The sequence below is a fragment of the Macrotis lagotis genome, chromosome 7 (assembly GCF_037893015.1).
Source record: "Macrotis lagotis isolate mMagLag1 chromosome 7, bilby.v1.9.chrom.fasta, whole genome shotgun sequence".
NCBI lineage: Eukaryota > Metazoa > Chordata > Mammalia > Peramelemorphia > Peramelidae > Macrotis > Macrotis lagotis.
Window position 1 is genome coordinate 7569576 of NC_133664.1, and position 16447 is coordinate 7586022.

The 16447-nt window shown below is 39.4% G+C and overlaps 1 protein-coding gene across 2 annotated transcripts in view; it reads right to left on the bottom strand.

The window, feature by feature from the left end:
* LOC141494330 (alkylglycerol monooxygenase-like) overlaps positions 1-4068 on the bottom strand; it is a 168985-nt gene extending 164917 nt beyond the window's left edge. For both annotated transcript variants that reach the window (XM_074195407.1, XM_074195406.1), the window contains exons 1-2: positions 3731-4068; positions 1575-1702 (exon numbers count right to left, since the gene is read on the bottom strand). In XM_074195407.1, the coding sequence (XP_074051508.1) occupies positions 1575-1702; positions 3731-3871 (269 nt within the window). In that variant the 5' untranslated portion in view covers positions 3872-4068. The remainder of the gene's footprint in view (positions 1-1574; positions 1703-3730) is intronic.
* Positions 4069-16447: the final 12379 nt, after the last annotated feature.

Consider the following 16447-nt stretch of genomic DNA (forward strand, 5'->3'; position numbering starts at 1 on the left):
TTTGTCTTTGAAGACCTTCAAAATCTTTTTCAACCTTTATTTCCAATCTGATTACATCTTCCTTTTGCTGATATTTCTGACCTCAGACACTTGCTAGCAGTGTGACCCTGGGCAAGTCACTTAACCCCATTGGCCTCAGTTTCTTCATCTGGAAAATGAACTGGAAAAGGAAATGGTGAAAAACACTCCAGTATCTTGTCAAGAAAAGTCCAAATGGGGTCACAAAGAGTCAGACACATCTGTAATGAATCAGCAATGATTCACCTGAACATTCTACCTCAAGGGCTCTCTTTACTGTTCCTCATATGACATTTTCCAATCCCTATCTCTGTACTGACTGCTGCCCAAGCCTAGAATTTCCCTGCTCACCTCTACTGTTTGGAGAACCAGATGCCCTTCCAGGGCTCAATTCAGATACAGCTTTCTCTAGATGCCTCTTTATTCTCACCCTAATCAGCCCCAGCCCCCCAAAACTGTTCCTTCATATTTACAGCATATGTTTCTGTATTTACTTCCCTGTGAACATTTTATTTCCTCCAATAGATGGAAGCTCTTTGAAGCTGAGGATTTGTTTTTACCTTTAGCACTCCCCTCCCCACTTCTGTGCCAAGGATAGGGCCTTGCATATAATCAGTATTTAATAAATTATTGTATTTGAAAAGAATTTTCCAAAAGCTAAAATATCTAGCGATCTTAGTGATCTCATTCCTGGGCATATATCCCAAGGAGTGAACACACACACACACACACACACACACACACACACACACAGCCCATATAAATCAGAATATTTCCAGAAATATTTTTGAGGGTAGAGGAAAAATAAGACAACGAGCAGTCAGTCTTGGTTCTGTTGATTAGGAGGATAGCTAAAGCTGCCATAGCTTATGACGTTGATATGATATTATATAATGTAACAAATATAGAAATATTATATGACACGATATAACAAAACACAACATGATATGATACAATTTGCAAAATGAAACAACAAAGAGGAAGAATTCAGGAAAACCCTAGTCAGTCTTGTGTAAATGGAGTGGGGATTAGGATGACTTCTGAGGTCTCTACCCAGTCTAGATCTGAGAATCTAATGTCCTGATCGTTCAACACAAAGGAAAAAGAACCAGGAGTACAAAATAGAAATGAGAATGCCAGTGAAATGAAGTCAAAATAATCCTAATTGCTAGTCTTAGCCTCAGAGAACAAATGAAAGGAAAGACAAACAAATATTTTTCTCCTTTCAGGTTTCAGGGGGGACTACGGATGCCAAATGCCATTTACTCTTTCAGATGCTGCTGCCTTGCCTTTTGCTCCCTCTATTACAATGGAAGGTTCAATGGATGGGAGTGGAATAGTAAGGGAAGTAACCAGATTGAGTTTCTGAATGCCACAGGCTACCTTTCTTTCTGAATTCACCTCAGACAGAATTTTCCAGATGATTAGAATACAGCATACTTTTCCACATATAGCTAAAACATAGACATTATACACATATGATAAACTGCTTTTTTCCCTCAATTTTGGGACTGGGTAGGTGCATGCCTTTCCTATAACTAAAAAGTTTCACTCACGATGGAAGCCGATACAGGATACCTGCTGAGATGGAGGTTAAAGCATCATCCACTCGTCCTCTTGGTTTCCCTTTCAGCCAGCTGAGGGCCAACTCAAGCACAATCAAGGAAATGAAAAATGGTGTTGCCTGCAAAGGAGATTAATAAAAAGAGACATTTATGGACCACAAACAAGACTCCTGCAATTGTTCGTCTTCATTGAGTTGATCTCACTGAGCAAAAAGAGGACATAGGTCATTTTTCCAAGGCTTTAACTATGGAATTCAAGACTATGAAGAATGCAAAACAAGTCATAATGATGCTGATGCATTGGCATTGTATAATTCAGAAATAAAGTCATATTATTATTTTAATTGTATTTTAATATTTACATCAACATTCAAAAGAGATGGTTTGATAGTATTGAGGGAGAAACATGCAAACACTTGGATGCAGGTCAGCTAGTCTGATCTTTTCCAAGCCCGGCTCTGAAGAACATTCTCTCTTCTGATATGTTTTTGACTATTTTTGGCCTTAACAAGTGAATGCCACCAGAACAGTTCGATGAGGGTCTGGGGCTTTGATCCGCCTGGCTCTAATTCCGTTTGTTTCCACTTCTATTCTTTGTCAGGGTCTGGGATTGAAAAGTTGTTCTGAACAGTGAGGGATTTCAGAGGAAACTTGGTCTGAAGTCAACCTTGGAGAGAACTATGGACCCTGCACTGGTAGACCCAGCTTCCACCGGAGGAGGGAGGAGGCATCTCTAGACCATTAACCATCCATCCGTCTATCCCACAGATTAGTACACTTGATCCGGTCTCCCTTTGCACAAACCTTCCAGTGGCAAAGCATGAAAGCTAGCAAGGATTGGGATATTTCTTAAATTTTATCAAATCTAGAAGCAAAAATAAAAAGAATAAAAAACTTAAGATGAGAGGAACCTGGGATTTGACAGACTGGAGTCATTCCAGTTCTTCCAATTACTTCTTAGAAAGCTAAGATAATAAGGATAATAGATGGTATTGAATGGCCTTTAAAAATTCCCAGTGCAGACTTAAAATTCTCACATTTGAGCATCTGCAAAGTATTTCAGGAATTATCACAACCACCCCCTTTTTTATAGATGAGGATTCTGAGCATTTTGCTCATGGTCACAGGGCTAATCAGCATCAAAGGCAGAATATGAACCCTGGTATTTCCCATGTTCAAAATGCTAGTGATGGAGTACTGGTTCTGGGGTCAGAAACTCCTGAGTTCAAATCTTTTCAAGCTTTGGGATCCAGGATAATTCATTTAATTTTATTTTATCTTGATACTCTCATCAGTAAAATGGAAGAAATAATAGTACCCAACTCCCAGGGGTGTTATGGGGATCAAATGAGATAATATTTGTAAAGGGCTTTGGAAAACTTCAATGCTTATCTCCATCACTTAGAATCCCTGTCTTCTCTCTGAAGTCTTTCTTGAGGTGCACCCCGCACTAGCACCTTCCTCTAAAATGATCTGGTACCTATTTGATTTCAATCTAGAGAGGAGCAGTCTATGTCCCCAATAGAAAGCAAGCTCCTGAAGGGCAGGCCTGGTTGTACTACTAGTCTTGTATCTTTAGAGCCTAGAAGAGTGCCTGCTACACAGAGGATGGCCAATAAAGTTCTGTTGGTTGGTTAATTAGGCCAACATTCCTTGAGTCAGACTTTATATTCTCTCCTTTGAGCTCCAGAAAGGCCTCTCATATGGGCAGTCTTCCTATGGTCAGTTTAATAAGAAAGAAACTGAGGATCAGAAAAATAAAAGCACGTTCATATGCCATATAACCAGAAAATTCTGGAGACAAGATTCAAAGCAGGGTTTCTCCCTCTTCAATTGCAAGCCTTTTCCAGAATTCCCAGATGTAAGGGTCATCCTGGCCAGTTGTTGAAATTCTTATCCAGGAGACCCCAGGGACAATGAAATCACAGATCTCCTATCTATCACTACTACATTGACCTCATTATACTTTTACTGTTAAGTCTCTCCTTAGTGCAGGCTGAAGGTAGATTGTGATTCTCTCTCTCTCTCTCTCTCTCTCTCTCTCTCTCTCTCTCTCTCTCTCTCTCTCTCTCTCTCTCTCTTTCTCTCTCTCTCTATCTCCACTGGGAGGAAAGCCCACAAGTCCACCCTCTGCTCCCAGATCTTACCTGTTCCACATATTCAGGTACCTCTTCCAGGTTTGGGAAGGAGGACTCATTGGGCTTCATGACATAGAACAACATGCGGAAGCCCTGGGAGAGAGAAATATTCTTGGGGTCCCCTGGGGCCACCATCTGAGCCTCAGCCATGTCAGGAGCTAGAAAGAGAGAGGACAATGGCCAAAGACTCCAGGCTTATTAGAGGAGTTGAGCCGGCAGATGATGAGACAATAAAGTTTCTACCAAATGCTGAGCTGGGTCTTTGTACAGAAGACTAAAGAAGCTCTTGGGCAGCTGGAGCTGCTGATGTTTGTGAAGAGAAGCAGAAATTCTATCCTCTCCTAGAGAAGCAGGTCAGAGGGTGGGGAAAGATAACACAGGTGAAAGTTCACTAGGAAAATGTAGGTGGAAGCAAATGTGTCCCATGAGGATTGGCCATCTCTCTCTGCCATTGACCAGTTGTACTCAGGCCTTTGTCCTACATCCCTCCCCCTCCCCCCCAAAGATAGACATTCTAAAGGGACAGAGGAGCGGTTGGGTGGTGGGCTCATGTCTTTTTTTCTCTCTCTGGCTCATTCTTTTTTTCCATTAAAAGACCAGTATTTGCTAAGCTAAGAGCATCATTCTGCCAGTATATTACTGGCCCCGAAGTCTAGGACTTCTGGATTTCATCAAAGCCATTTGGGTGACTGGCTGCTGTTGCCCACAGGAGTCCCGGCTCCCTGGAATCTTGGCCATGCACACTGTCTCGGTTCCTCCTGGCCCAGGGCCTAGAGCTTCTTGGTTGCTGAGGCTGCCAAGACTCTGTTCAGCGCCATGTGGCTGCTTTCCTTCTCCAGGAGGCCCAGGCTGAGCTTCTGAGGTGGTCTCTGAGACACCTTGCATGGCCCCAATTCAACCCCAAGGGAGAAGAAGGAGAGAAGTTTTGAGACCCAGGAGGTGAGACCCAGTGCTCCTCTCTGGGACCAGAGGCAGGAAATTCTTGAAACGTCAATTATGGTGATCAAAAGAATTTGGAAAATGCCAGCAGGGGCTCCCAGAATTCTTTTCAGAACATGTCATGGCATCAGATGTTGTAAAAAGAGAACCACACATGCTCAGAAGGTCGCAGCCTTGAGGTCATCCATGAATGTGGTCAGGTGCTGGTGGGCTCACTTGGACTTCCTTGTTTGAGGCACATGGAGGGGATGCCATACCATGAATGATATCATCATGGACACTCTCATCTGTAGGAAGTCAGAAAAGAGGTTGAAAAGGCAGCTAAGCAGAAGGATGGCTCTCAAGTCTTCCTTGGAGTGGCCAAGAACAAGGTTGACTTGACATGAGAAAATATGAGGCCACCTCACTTCTCAGTCCCAGAAAGGTAGAGGAAAAAGATATAGAGGAAGGAAAGAAGGAAGGGAGGGAGGAAGGAAGGAAGGAAGGAAGGAAGGAAGGAAGGAAGGAAGGAAGGAAGGATGAAGGAAAAGAAATAAAGGAAAGAAGGAAGAGAAATATTCCTTAATATGTGAAAAAATGGAAATTGTGTTGTAACAAACAATAAACATAATGAACACAGAAAGACATGGAAACACTTATCAGAAATGATGCAAATTAAATAACGACTACAACAATGAAAATAACAAGAAACATTATAAGTGAATGCTCACAAATTCCTACTGACCAAGACTGAGCCGCCCTCCTCCCAAAGAAGAGATTAAAAACAACGTTGTCCGCTTCTGAGTACAAACAGAAATCCACAGGGATGGAACCCTACATATAACAACAAAAAGCATTTAAATATGTTGCTTAGTTTTCCTGATTTTTTCCTTTCTTTTAAAAATAAAATTCTTTATAATAAAAGGCAGTTCTCTGTGAGAAAAGGGGACATAAAATGAGGAATTTAGATGATATTAAATGTTAATAAAAACTTACTTTTTAAAAGAACTTGAAAGAATTGCAATTTATTTCCCTAAAATCTACCAGAGAATAAAATGATGGAGAAAGAACTTAAGAAGGTTCATCAAATCAAAGAAACCATTTATTCATTTCAAGGGGAGACCAGGAGACACATCAGCTAACACTCCAGTCCTGAAATCAGGAAGAACTGAATTCATAACCAGCCTCAGACACTTCCTAGCTGGGTGAGCCTGAGCAAGACACTCAACCCTGTTTGCCTCAGTTTCTCATGTATAAAATGAGCTGGAGAAGGAACGGGCAAGCTTCTCTAACATCCTTTCCAAGAAAAACATAAGTGAGTCACAAAGGATCAGACATGACTGAAATGAAAGAACAAAAATTAATATCAAATGGAAATAAGTAAAAAGGGTAAAATATTTTGAAAAATATTATCCCAGGAGAGGACAAAGACTTGTAGAAAATATTGCAGCTTCTGGTTTATATATCTTATATTTTCTTTTTTGAAAGCACTTGGAAGATGCTGGGTGTGGTGAGCACCAGTTATCGTCACAAAATTGATTCTATTTTAACAGACAAAGGCTTCTCCCTAGGAAACACAGGAGCCTTTAGTTTTTCATTTAGTTACATGATATATTAAGAACCCAGATTCATGAAAGATCAAAATTAATACAAAGCTCAAAGAATAAAAAATAGCAGAAGGGAGTGAAGCATGACATATGATGAATACAATACTACCTTGGAGAAAAAAGGCATGTAAAATCTAATGGAATGAATGGAGGAAGACAATGACTCCTATAATAATGATGTAATAGAAGACTGGTCTGTGTAAATCAATGGCCCAAATGAGGTGACCAAAAGGATCTAAAAATCAACTTAATTAGCACTTGATTTACTTGTTGAATAGAAAATAGGTGAAATGTATATTCCTATGCATACATGCACATGTTTAAATATCTATATGTGTATATTCATATATGTGTATGTCAGCCAAAGTCAGAAAAGGCTTATGAACAATTACAAAAGTATTGCCTCATCAAACAAGGAACACTGTAGAGAGAAGAAAAAATAGTTGAAAGAAAGTTCAGTGAGAAACCCTGTGGTGATGCCAAGAATACTTAAAGATATAAATGGAAGGACAACAACCAGATGAAAAACAGTTCCAAACAGGTTTTTTTGATCATCAAGTACAATGGAGCCCTTACAGTTTGATTCAAACAGCACTGGGATATGACTAGGAGAGGAGGCAGAAATGATAATCCAAGATATACATGGGCAAAGGAACCAGACTACACCAAGTATTGAGACAGGAGGACTACCAAACAGCATTACTTGGAAAACACAGAGGAATTCATTCTCACATTAGCTGAAGGAGGGAGAAGATAACAAATGTTTGGGGAATGCAGAGGGAGACCATCTAACATGATTATCCCAAAGGTGGCATAAGAGAGAATATTTCACAGGTTCACACAGTTGATTGAAAGATAGCATGCTAATGATGATGAAAGCAGTTCAATTCCATTCATACTTAATTTTAGTGACTCTTCAAAACCAATGAATTCTGAATGATGTATAATTAGATTTAAAGCAAACACTGAAAAAATGAGGTATCCAGGTGATTCAGTGAGTAGAGCATTGGCCTTGGAGTCAAGGAATTTGAATCCAACCTCAGCTACTTGACACTTAACTGGCTGTGGGACCTTGGGCAAGTCATTGAACCCTGATTGCCTTACATCCAGGGCCATCTCCAGTTGTCTTGTTCTATATCTGGCTACTGGACCCAGATGGGTCCAGAAGAGAAAGTGAGGCTGGTGACTTAGCCCAGCATCCCCTTACTCAAATCCAATTCATGTGCTTGTTATGGCAGCACCTTCCTGGATGTTTTTTGAGGAGCAAAGGACAAACATCATCAAAAAGCCAACACTTTCTAGAGACTTTTTTTTGGTTATTTATTTGTTTTCATCCAGAATCAAAATATCAACTCTCGATTACTAGAACATTTTAAATAAGTGGGTTTTCCACTCATTGAAATGCTTGTTAATTATTTTTGAAGTATTTTATTCAGCAGAGAAAAATTTTGCTTTAAAGACTTTTTCATCAAGGGAACTGCTGTAGCTATGTCATAGCTATAGTCATACTTTGTTTAATAATCTTCTAATTATAAAAAATCACAAGACTTCCCCAAGATACATTTATTGCAGTCATAGAAGAGATCTTCAAGTAGAAGAGGGACTTCCTGGTGAAGATGAGCTCTTCAGATGGTGAGATTTGGCTATGATAGACTACTTGCGCCAGGCCTCAGTCCATTGCAAAGCCTTCAAAATAAGATTTATAGTCAACTCCAAAGGGTTTAGTCTAATTATACATTTGGTGAAAAGGCAGAGGGGGGCTTACTGAATAGCTGAAATTGACTCATTGGTCCATTTGTCTTGGACAATCGCTGCCATGGAAAGTGACTTGGGCCCAGAACTGACAAAAAAAAGGGGTATGGATGAAAGGGTTTTTGTTCTTTGGAAAATTCGAAGTTTTTTACTTATCCAAGCCTCTCAAATCTGAAACAAATGTCCCATCTTTTTAATACCAAAAGTCTTCTGGCAATGACATATGACAGTCATGGAATACTACAGTCCCAGAAGAATTAGATATAAGAGTCATCCAAAAGGCAATGCAGATACTTAAGGCCCGCGTGAACAGTCACGCAATTTGTCATTTCTTTGTAAATTCTCAGTTATAAAGAAAATCAGCAAAGAAATTCATGAGGGGAAAAAAGAATGATTGGGTCTTTGGCCAAAGAGAGAGAAAACCAATGCTCCATAGCTGTCCTCACTTCATCAAGAAAAAGTGAAGAAAGCATTGAGGACACTCTGGGTCCCCAAAATGGCCTACTTACTGGAGGACATACACAAAAGTTCGATGGTATAGGAAGCCATGGAAGAACAGTGACCTCTTTCACTAGAGAGAAGACACACATGGATGAGATTATAGCATCACATGGCGGAATAATGTTAGGCAATCATCAAGCATTTACTGAGAGCTTACATTTCACTAAGAATTAAGAATACAAAGAAAGACCTATACCTACTCCTTGTCAAGAAGGCAGAGCTGACCCGCAAACGACTGGTACATACTAGATACATAGACTATATGGATGACATTTTAGAAGAAAGGTCCTAGGTAGGAAGGGGGCCTAGAAAGACTTTCTATAAAAGATGGCATGTGGTTGAGATTTGAAGGAACCAAGGGGTTAGAGGGAAGGAGTGAGAGCATTCCAATCATGCTCAACTTTCAGGGGAAAATGACCACTGAGAAATGGAGCATCATGTACAGGGAATGACAAGCATGTCACTCTAGGTGGATCGTAGAGGTTGAGGAGTAAAGAGGAAGACAATTGGGAAAGATCCAGGGACGAAGAATTTTGAGGACCAAAGAGGAGATTTTATTTTTGATCCAAGGTGAACAATGGTCTCTCAGCTTCCAAATGTAATAGCTTTTTCTCCATTCTCTTTCTCCTTGACTTCTCTGTTGCCTTTGACACCACTGGTCTCTCTTTCCTCCTTGATCCTCTTGTCCTTCTAGGTTTCCAAAACACTTAACTCTCCTCATTTTTCCCACCTCTCTGACTGCTTGTTCTTCTTCTGTTCCTTTGCTGGATTCTTCTATAGTACTCCCCCGAGTGATCTCATCAGTTCCCATGGATTTAATGACCAACTGCATGCTAGCATTCTCAAATACATTGGTTCTTTCCCAACCTGATCTCAAATCTTACATTTCCAACTGCCTTTTAGATATTTTAAACTGGATGTCCATTAGACAGCTTAAACTCAGTGTGTGCACAACCAAATTCATTTTCTTTCCTCCTAAACCCTCCCCCAAACCTACCTTCTCTATTATTATAATGAATACTACCATTTTCCCTGTCTCCCAAGCTCACAACCTCAGAGTCATGCCAGACTTCTCACTGTCTCTCACCTCCAACCATATCCAAGTTGGTCCCATAGTCTGTTGATTTCACCTTCATAGTATTTCTCAAATACTCCTCCTTCTCTCCTCTGACACTACCCCAACCCTGGTACTGGCCCTCATCACAGCATGTTGGTGGTAGGTCTGCCTCAATCCCTTCCTACTTCCCACTTTCTACTCCTACTTCCTACAAAAGTACGTTTTACTTGCATTCAGCCAATAAAGTAATTTTCTAAAGTGTTGGATTGATTATGATCACACACACACACACACACACACACACCACTTAGTAAATTTAGCTCCTTATTGCTTTAGGACCAGATAAAAATTCTATATATGGCATTATCCAAAGGTTCTTTATAACCTCACCCTATGCTACTCTTCCAGTGTCACTCTCCTCCTGGATATGTGCTCTTAATTCAGTAACAATAGCCCCTGACTGTTCGATCAACAAGATACTTCAGCCCTGGAAATTCTCTCTAACCCCAGGGTCTAGAGTAGTTTTCCTTCTCTGATTCAACTAAAATATCACCACTGTAGGAAACCTTCCCCCAACCCATCTTCATTATAATGCCTTCCCTCACTTCATTATATTCTATATAGCCTGTAAGTATGTATATATATATATATATATGTATATATATATATATGCATATATCTCTATCTATCTATCATTTATCTATCTATCTATCTATATGTTTGTGAGTTGTCTCTCTCATTAAATTGGAAGCAAATTGAGGGTAGGGACTGAACTTTGATTCTTCACTACTTAGCATAAGGTGTACCTAGTACACTGTAAATACTTAGTTTAGAGATTCATTGCTACTGGTGGTGATAGAAAAACCACTGAAGTTTATTGAATATTGGGGTGACATGATCACATCTATATCTTTTGAAACTCATTTGGCAGCTGAATGGAAAATAGATGAGAATGAAAAGATGCCTTCACATGGCATAAGAGTGCACAATACTGAAATATATAGCAAATAAGCTCAGTTCTGCATGACTGACTGGTATTTCCAAGATCACTATGATATTAAAAAATGTAAGAGAGCAAACTCACAGAAAGGTCCAGACATAAAATAGTGATAGTCAGACCCAGGGGGTGGCATTTGAGTGAGATAAGAGGACTTCTGAGGGTAAAAATAACCAGATTTGGCAACAGATATATGGAATGGATGGCAAAGCATGACTGTAATAATATCAGAGTTGAGTTTGAGACCTTTAATAGTTCCAGGCAAGTTTTTGAGAGGGGAAAAGTTTGAGGTAAAAAATAATGAGTTTTATGTTGGACCTGTCAAGCTTACCATTTAATATTGAAAGTCTTCTGTTTTGTCCTACCTATTCTGTCTTGCCCATATATGGGAGAGTCCTAGACTTCTTAATCTCCCACAACTTCCCACAACTGCAATACACTTAGATTGATAGCTGTGATGTTAACAACCCAATAACAGGAGGATCAGTTTAGGTCATCCAACACAATCTACCTCTTTGACTATAAATTATGCTAAGTGCATGGCATATATTTTACTAACTGTAACACTAACTGTATATATGTGTAGTCTCTTTACCAATGCTGATCATAACTTCTCTGTACCTATACACTCTTCCCAATTGTTATCCAGTTCTCTCCATAAATCCTCCAGGAAGGATCTACCTAATTCATTGAAGGCCTTTTTCTAGGTCTTCTAATTTGTAATAGCAGCATGAGAATTGACCGTATGGTTTTTGCTCACTCTCAAACCATGACCAGCCCATGATCTTTTGGGATAATATATGTGACCAAATCTTGCACATATATAAATGTAATGAAAGTGACAATTAGGTCACAAAGAGCACCTGAAACCCCAACTTTAAATGAGTTGCCAACCTAGCAGTGGAAACCTGCACATGGAAACCACATACCCTGACCAGAGCCATCAGAAACACATACAGCTATGGAGTCAGGAAGATCGGAGTTCAAATTTGAACTCAGGAACTTGGCATTTACTGGCTGTGTGACCTTGGGCAAGTCACTTCACCCTGATTGCCTGACATTTGTGATCATTTCCAGGAATCCTGATTCATATCTGGCCATCAGACTCAGACGGCTCCAAAGGAGAAACTGACATTGGTGACCTAGCACAGCCCCCCTCACTCAAATCCAGTTCACTTGTTGGTCATGGCACTGTTTCCCTGATGTCATGGTCTTCTTTGAGAATGAAGGGAAAATCATCATTAGACAACAGTTTAGAAGCAAAGACTTCAGGTAATCCTGTAGGAGGAAGGGATTTCCCTATAAGCCATAGCTGTAGTTTTCACTGAGAGGATATTCTCAGACACCAGACAAGTTATCAGAAATATCATCTTCAAATATGAAAGCAATAAAGCAAGACAGCCTTATTTTAATTATTTCTTCCTAATACTGACTCATAAGATTACCTCATTGTTTTGAGTCAATATAGTTATCCTATAGGAGCAATTGGGAAGGAATCCCCCCCCTTCACATTGATATTTAATTCAAGTAATTTTGTTTAAAAACCTCCTTCCTTCTTCTCTGGCTTATTACTGGCACATCTGCACCTGTGGAAGATTATGCAACAAAATCTTTGGCATAAGAGTCCACAATAGTGAAATATATAGTGAACAAGCTCAGTTCTGCATGACTGACTTGGTATTTCCAATATCACTATAATATGAAAAAATGTAATTACTACTTGGTTTCTTGTATCAAAGCATGTATGAAGAAAAATGGAGTTTCACCTCTATCCATTCCAGACAGATTTTTAATATAGTCCCATGGAGTCTCCATCATTGGATTTTTTATTAGTCCTCATTATTTGGAAATAGAAGCACAAATATATCAAATCAATCTCTTCATTTTCTTTGATTAAACCATATTGTTTTTGGACAAAGTCCATTGAAAATTGATAAAGCAAACTATATTTATAGTTTAAGTTTTAGACTTACTTAAGGAACTAGACTATGTTCTTGAATACAAAAACAAAGACCATCACAAATGTCTGATGATGCAAAGAACTGGAATATCCTTATTTTTGAAGACTATTAGTGTTTAAAATCATTGATATCTTGTTAGGGCAAGGCAGTGGCATTTATCTGGAAGTTTGTGCTAGTCTAATGAATTTTCTGGCTACTCTTACTAAGTTGGAAATGTTTGTGTGTAGTCTCAGTAATGGCTGCTAATTTCTGAAGATCAAAGTGAGAATAGAGACTTGTCCAGTAGACCAACAATGGGTGATGGAATCATTGATGTTCAAAGGATGAATTCTGCTGTGGTAATAACAGAATAGTGATAGAAAGAGTCAGAAATATACAAAATATACAGTTTTGGACCATCTATTAATATTAACTTAATTATGGAAACTTCTCAAGTTGGGAATTCCTTATTCAACAAAGAGATTAGAAATTGTTGATCAAGTTAATTACAATGTTCTCACTACAAATGAAACATAAACTCTTAAGCTGCACAGGCATGATGAAGAGAAATAACTACATTCCCCAGATGACAAATGTTCGTTAAAAGAATGAATTCACTGATTCCCATAAGGTTATGTGTTTTACAGTGCAGACTGATTACATCATGGAAGCTAACCATGAGATGAAGTAATTATGGCCTTTGCTATGGTTTATAGACAGGATGAAGGGAAAATTATCCAGGGTACCTTGAGACTACTGTGAGTGATGATTATTGCTTAAGGCAAGCCAAGATGGGAGCTACATAGGAACAATGATAGGACAGGTGAGTAACAAACATAAGACAGAAGATTTTAATAACAGATTAGAAACAGGAAGGTCAAGAATTCCTCCAAAAATGCTTAAAACTTTCCTATTCTCTATGAGGAGAGAATCTTGGCCTGGATATATGGATCTGGGATCAGCTATAATAGTAAGCTGATAATTGAATATATCACAGTGCATGAGGCCAATAAACTACATGGAGTAGGGATCCCAGGACAGAACTTACGTGTAATGCCAACAGTTAATGATCTTGACATAGATGAAAATTCAGCAAAGAAGAGAGAGAAGAAGTGGACAGCCAGACAAGAGAACTGGGAAATATTAAGTATCAGGAGACAATATAGGAGGACAGAGCTATCAACAGTGATGAGTAATTCAGATAGCTCAAGGGGGATCAAAACTGGAAGATTTGGTATATGCTTGATTACTGATCATTTTGGAGAGGGCAATTTCAGTTGACCATCCAAGAGCTTACAAAGGAAGACCCACAATGTACAGTAGAAGGAACATGGATTCCAGAATCTGGGTTTATATCTTGCCATTAATGCTTATTATCTGGGTGATTTTGGTCATGTTACAAATTTTTGGTAGGTCTCGGTTACTCATCCAAAAAATAAGAAGGTTGTATGAGATAGTCAAAGGTTACTTCTTCCTTTAAATATGTGGTCTTTTGTACACACAAAAGTATAAATACTGACAAAATAAATGCAAAGTAAAGGTTACAACATGAAGAAAAGTTCTAAAAAGGCATTTTCTTGATTTCTGAGCCTTTTCCCCATGAGTTCCTAAGTAATTCTTTCCCAAGGAACCAACACTGCTCTGCATCATTCTCACAAGGCAAGGAGTCATTGTGTTCTGGCAAGGGTGAGTCTGTCCCGACTGAGCTTTTCAGGTAGTTTTCATTATACTTGTGATGTGACCCATGTCCTCCATATCTGACCCCTCACTGTAAGAATATGCTCTGAGGGACCAACCAGAGCAGATTGTTGCAATAACCAGAACCACAGGTGAATCCAGTCCATTGGGATAAAACCCTGGCTCCAGCCCACCCTGCCTATGGAATGACTACATTCTTGCTTTTGGGGTGTTTGCTGTCACACCCATGCTACAGAGAGAGAAGACCCAGACACTTCCTGTTTGGGTCTGCATGAGCTGGACCTAAATGAAGAACAACTCATAAAGCTTGAGAGGAAGGTTAAAAAAAGGGCTGCCCAGCAGAATGTGAACAAGAAAACACTTAATGAATAAGAAATTTTCTCCCAGTCTGGGCTGGAACCCACTCATTTCCATGAAATAATGTTATCCTGGAATTCTAAAATAAGCTTGTGTAAGACAGCCCAACAAAGGAGGGGCAGGGGAAGAAAATGACTTTTTTTCCTAAACAGTCCTCTTAACTTTAAGCCTGCCTACAAACTCAGCCCTGAAACTATCTCTATTAACCAGGGTGTTACATGATATTTTTTACAGACTGCCTACCCCAACTGGCTCTGACAATCAGCTTTTACCAAATACAGAGATCTGTTCTGGGTACCCACTGTAGGTTCAGGGGTGTTGTTTCTTTTCTTGGCCAAAAAGAAAACAAACAAAAATAATTTAATGACTTCACTAAGAACATAAAACCTATTTCTGAGTTTCAGTAGCAGCACCTGAGCCAAGGTTTTTGGAAAAGCTTCAAAGTCAACATCAAAGGCTTCATTTCATTTCCATCCTCAGTCTGCTATATTAAAAAGAATCTAGATGATGTGGCTTTTGCCTACAATTCATTATGTTCACTATGGTCAGATTCAGTCAATTTTCAGAGTTGATCCTATCTTACTGCCTTTAAAACTCTTAGATGGATTCTCTTAGCTATGAAACCCCAATTCCTCAACTTCCCCCCAAATAAATTTCAATTAATATTCATTTATTAAATACCAGCAAGGTACAGGCGATAAAAAGACAAGATGAGATAATCCCTGTCATAAAGGAGTTCCATTCTATATCCATGACAAAATAGAGAAGGATCCCGAAAAGAGAGCTCCTTGGGGACTGCTCATATTTCTACCCTCTCATTTTTTTCAGTAACTTGCAGTTCTGTGTAGAAGGCAGGCACAGATGAAGAATTGAAATGTCAAGAGAGTTTGTTAATAAGTTGGAAGAAAGACAGGAGCTAACAAATTTGATTGACTAGAACTCTGGTCAAATATGAGATGAAATGTAGCAAAGATAAATGAAAAACTGTTATCTTTACAAGATAATTGTCAGAAATAGGATTAGAAGTATGTAGCAAGGCAATCGATTTTGGAGGAGGACATGAAGAATTTCAAGGATTTGAGAGTTCAATATCAATAAATATGTCATGGCAGGAAAAGAAAAAAAATTGATTTCAGGGTGCAGTGAGAGAAGTTGGTTGTTTCTCAAGGAAGACCAAACGGACATCATTATGGTTGAGACAAATGGCAGTGTGTCCAACTGTGGCTCATCAGACTAATGTGAGCTCAGGATGCTCTACCCCAGGTTGGGCACAAATAGAACCCCGGGGTGGATACTCTAAACTTGTGTATGTCACATTTCCTTTGAGCTGCTTCAGTTCTTTCTTCTTCATAGAGTACAGTACCTTCATTGATGAGGGCATGTCATGCTGAGTAGTCCTATGCCAGTATACAGTCAGTTCTAAAGATCTTCAATGAGACCTTCAGGTTGCCTCAATTTCTCTTCTTCTGGCCACTTTGTAGGTGCTTGCCCTGAGAGAGTTCTCTATATAATATTTTTTTTGGCAAGTGTATGTCTGGCATTCTAACAATATGTCCAGATCATTGTAGTTGTGCTCTCTGTAGTAATGGTGGGATGCTAGGTAGTTTAGCTTGAGACAGGACCTTAGAGGCTGGGATCTTCTCCTGCCAGGTGATCTTCAGAATCTTCTGAAGACAATTTAAATGGAATTGATTCAGTTTCCTGACATGGAGCTGGTAGACCATCCAGGTTTGACTGGCAAATGGCATTGAGGTCAGCACGACGGCTCTGTAAATCTTCAGTCTGGTAGTCAGTCTAATAACTCTCCCCTCCCATACTTTCTTTTGGTCCTCCCAAATACTGAGCTAGCTCTGGCAATGTGAGTGTCAACCTCATTGTTCGTGTGTACTATGTCCTTGG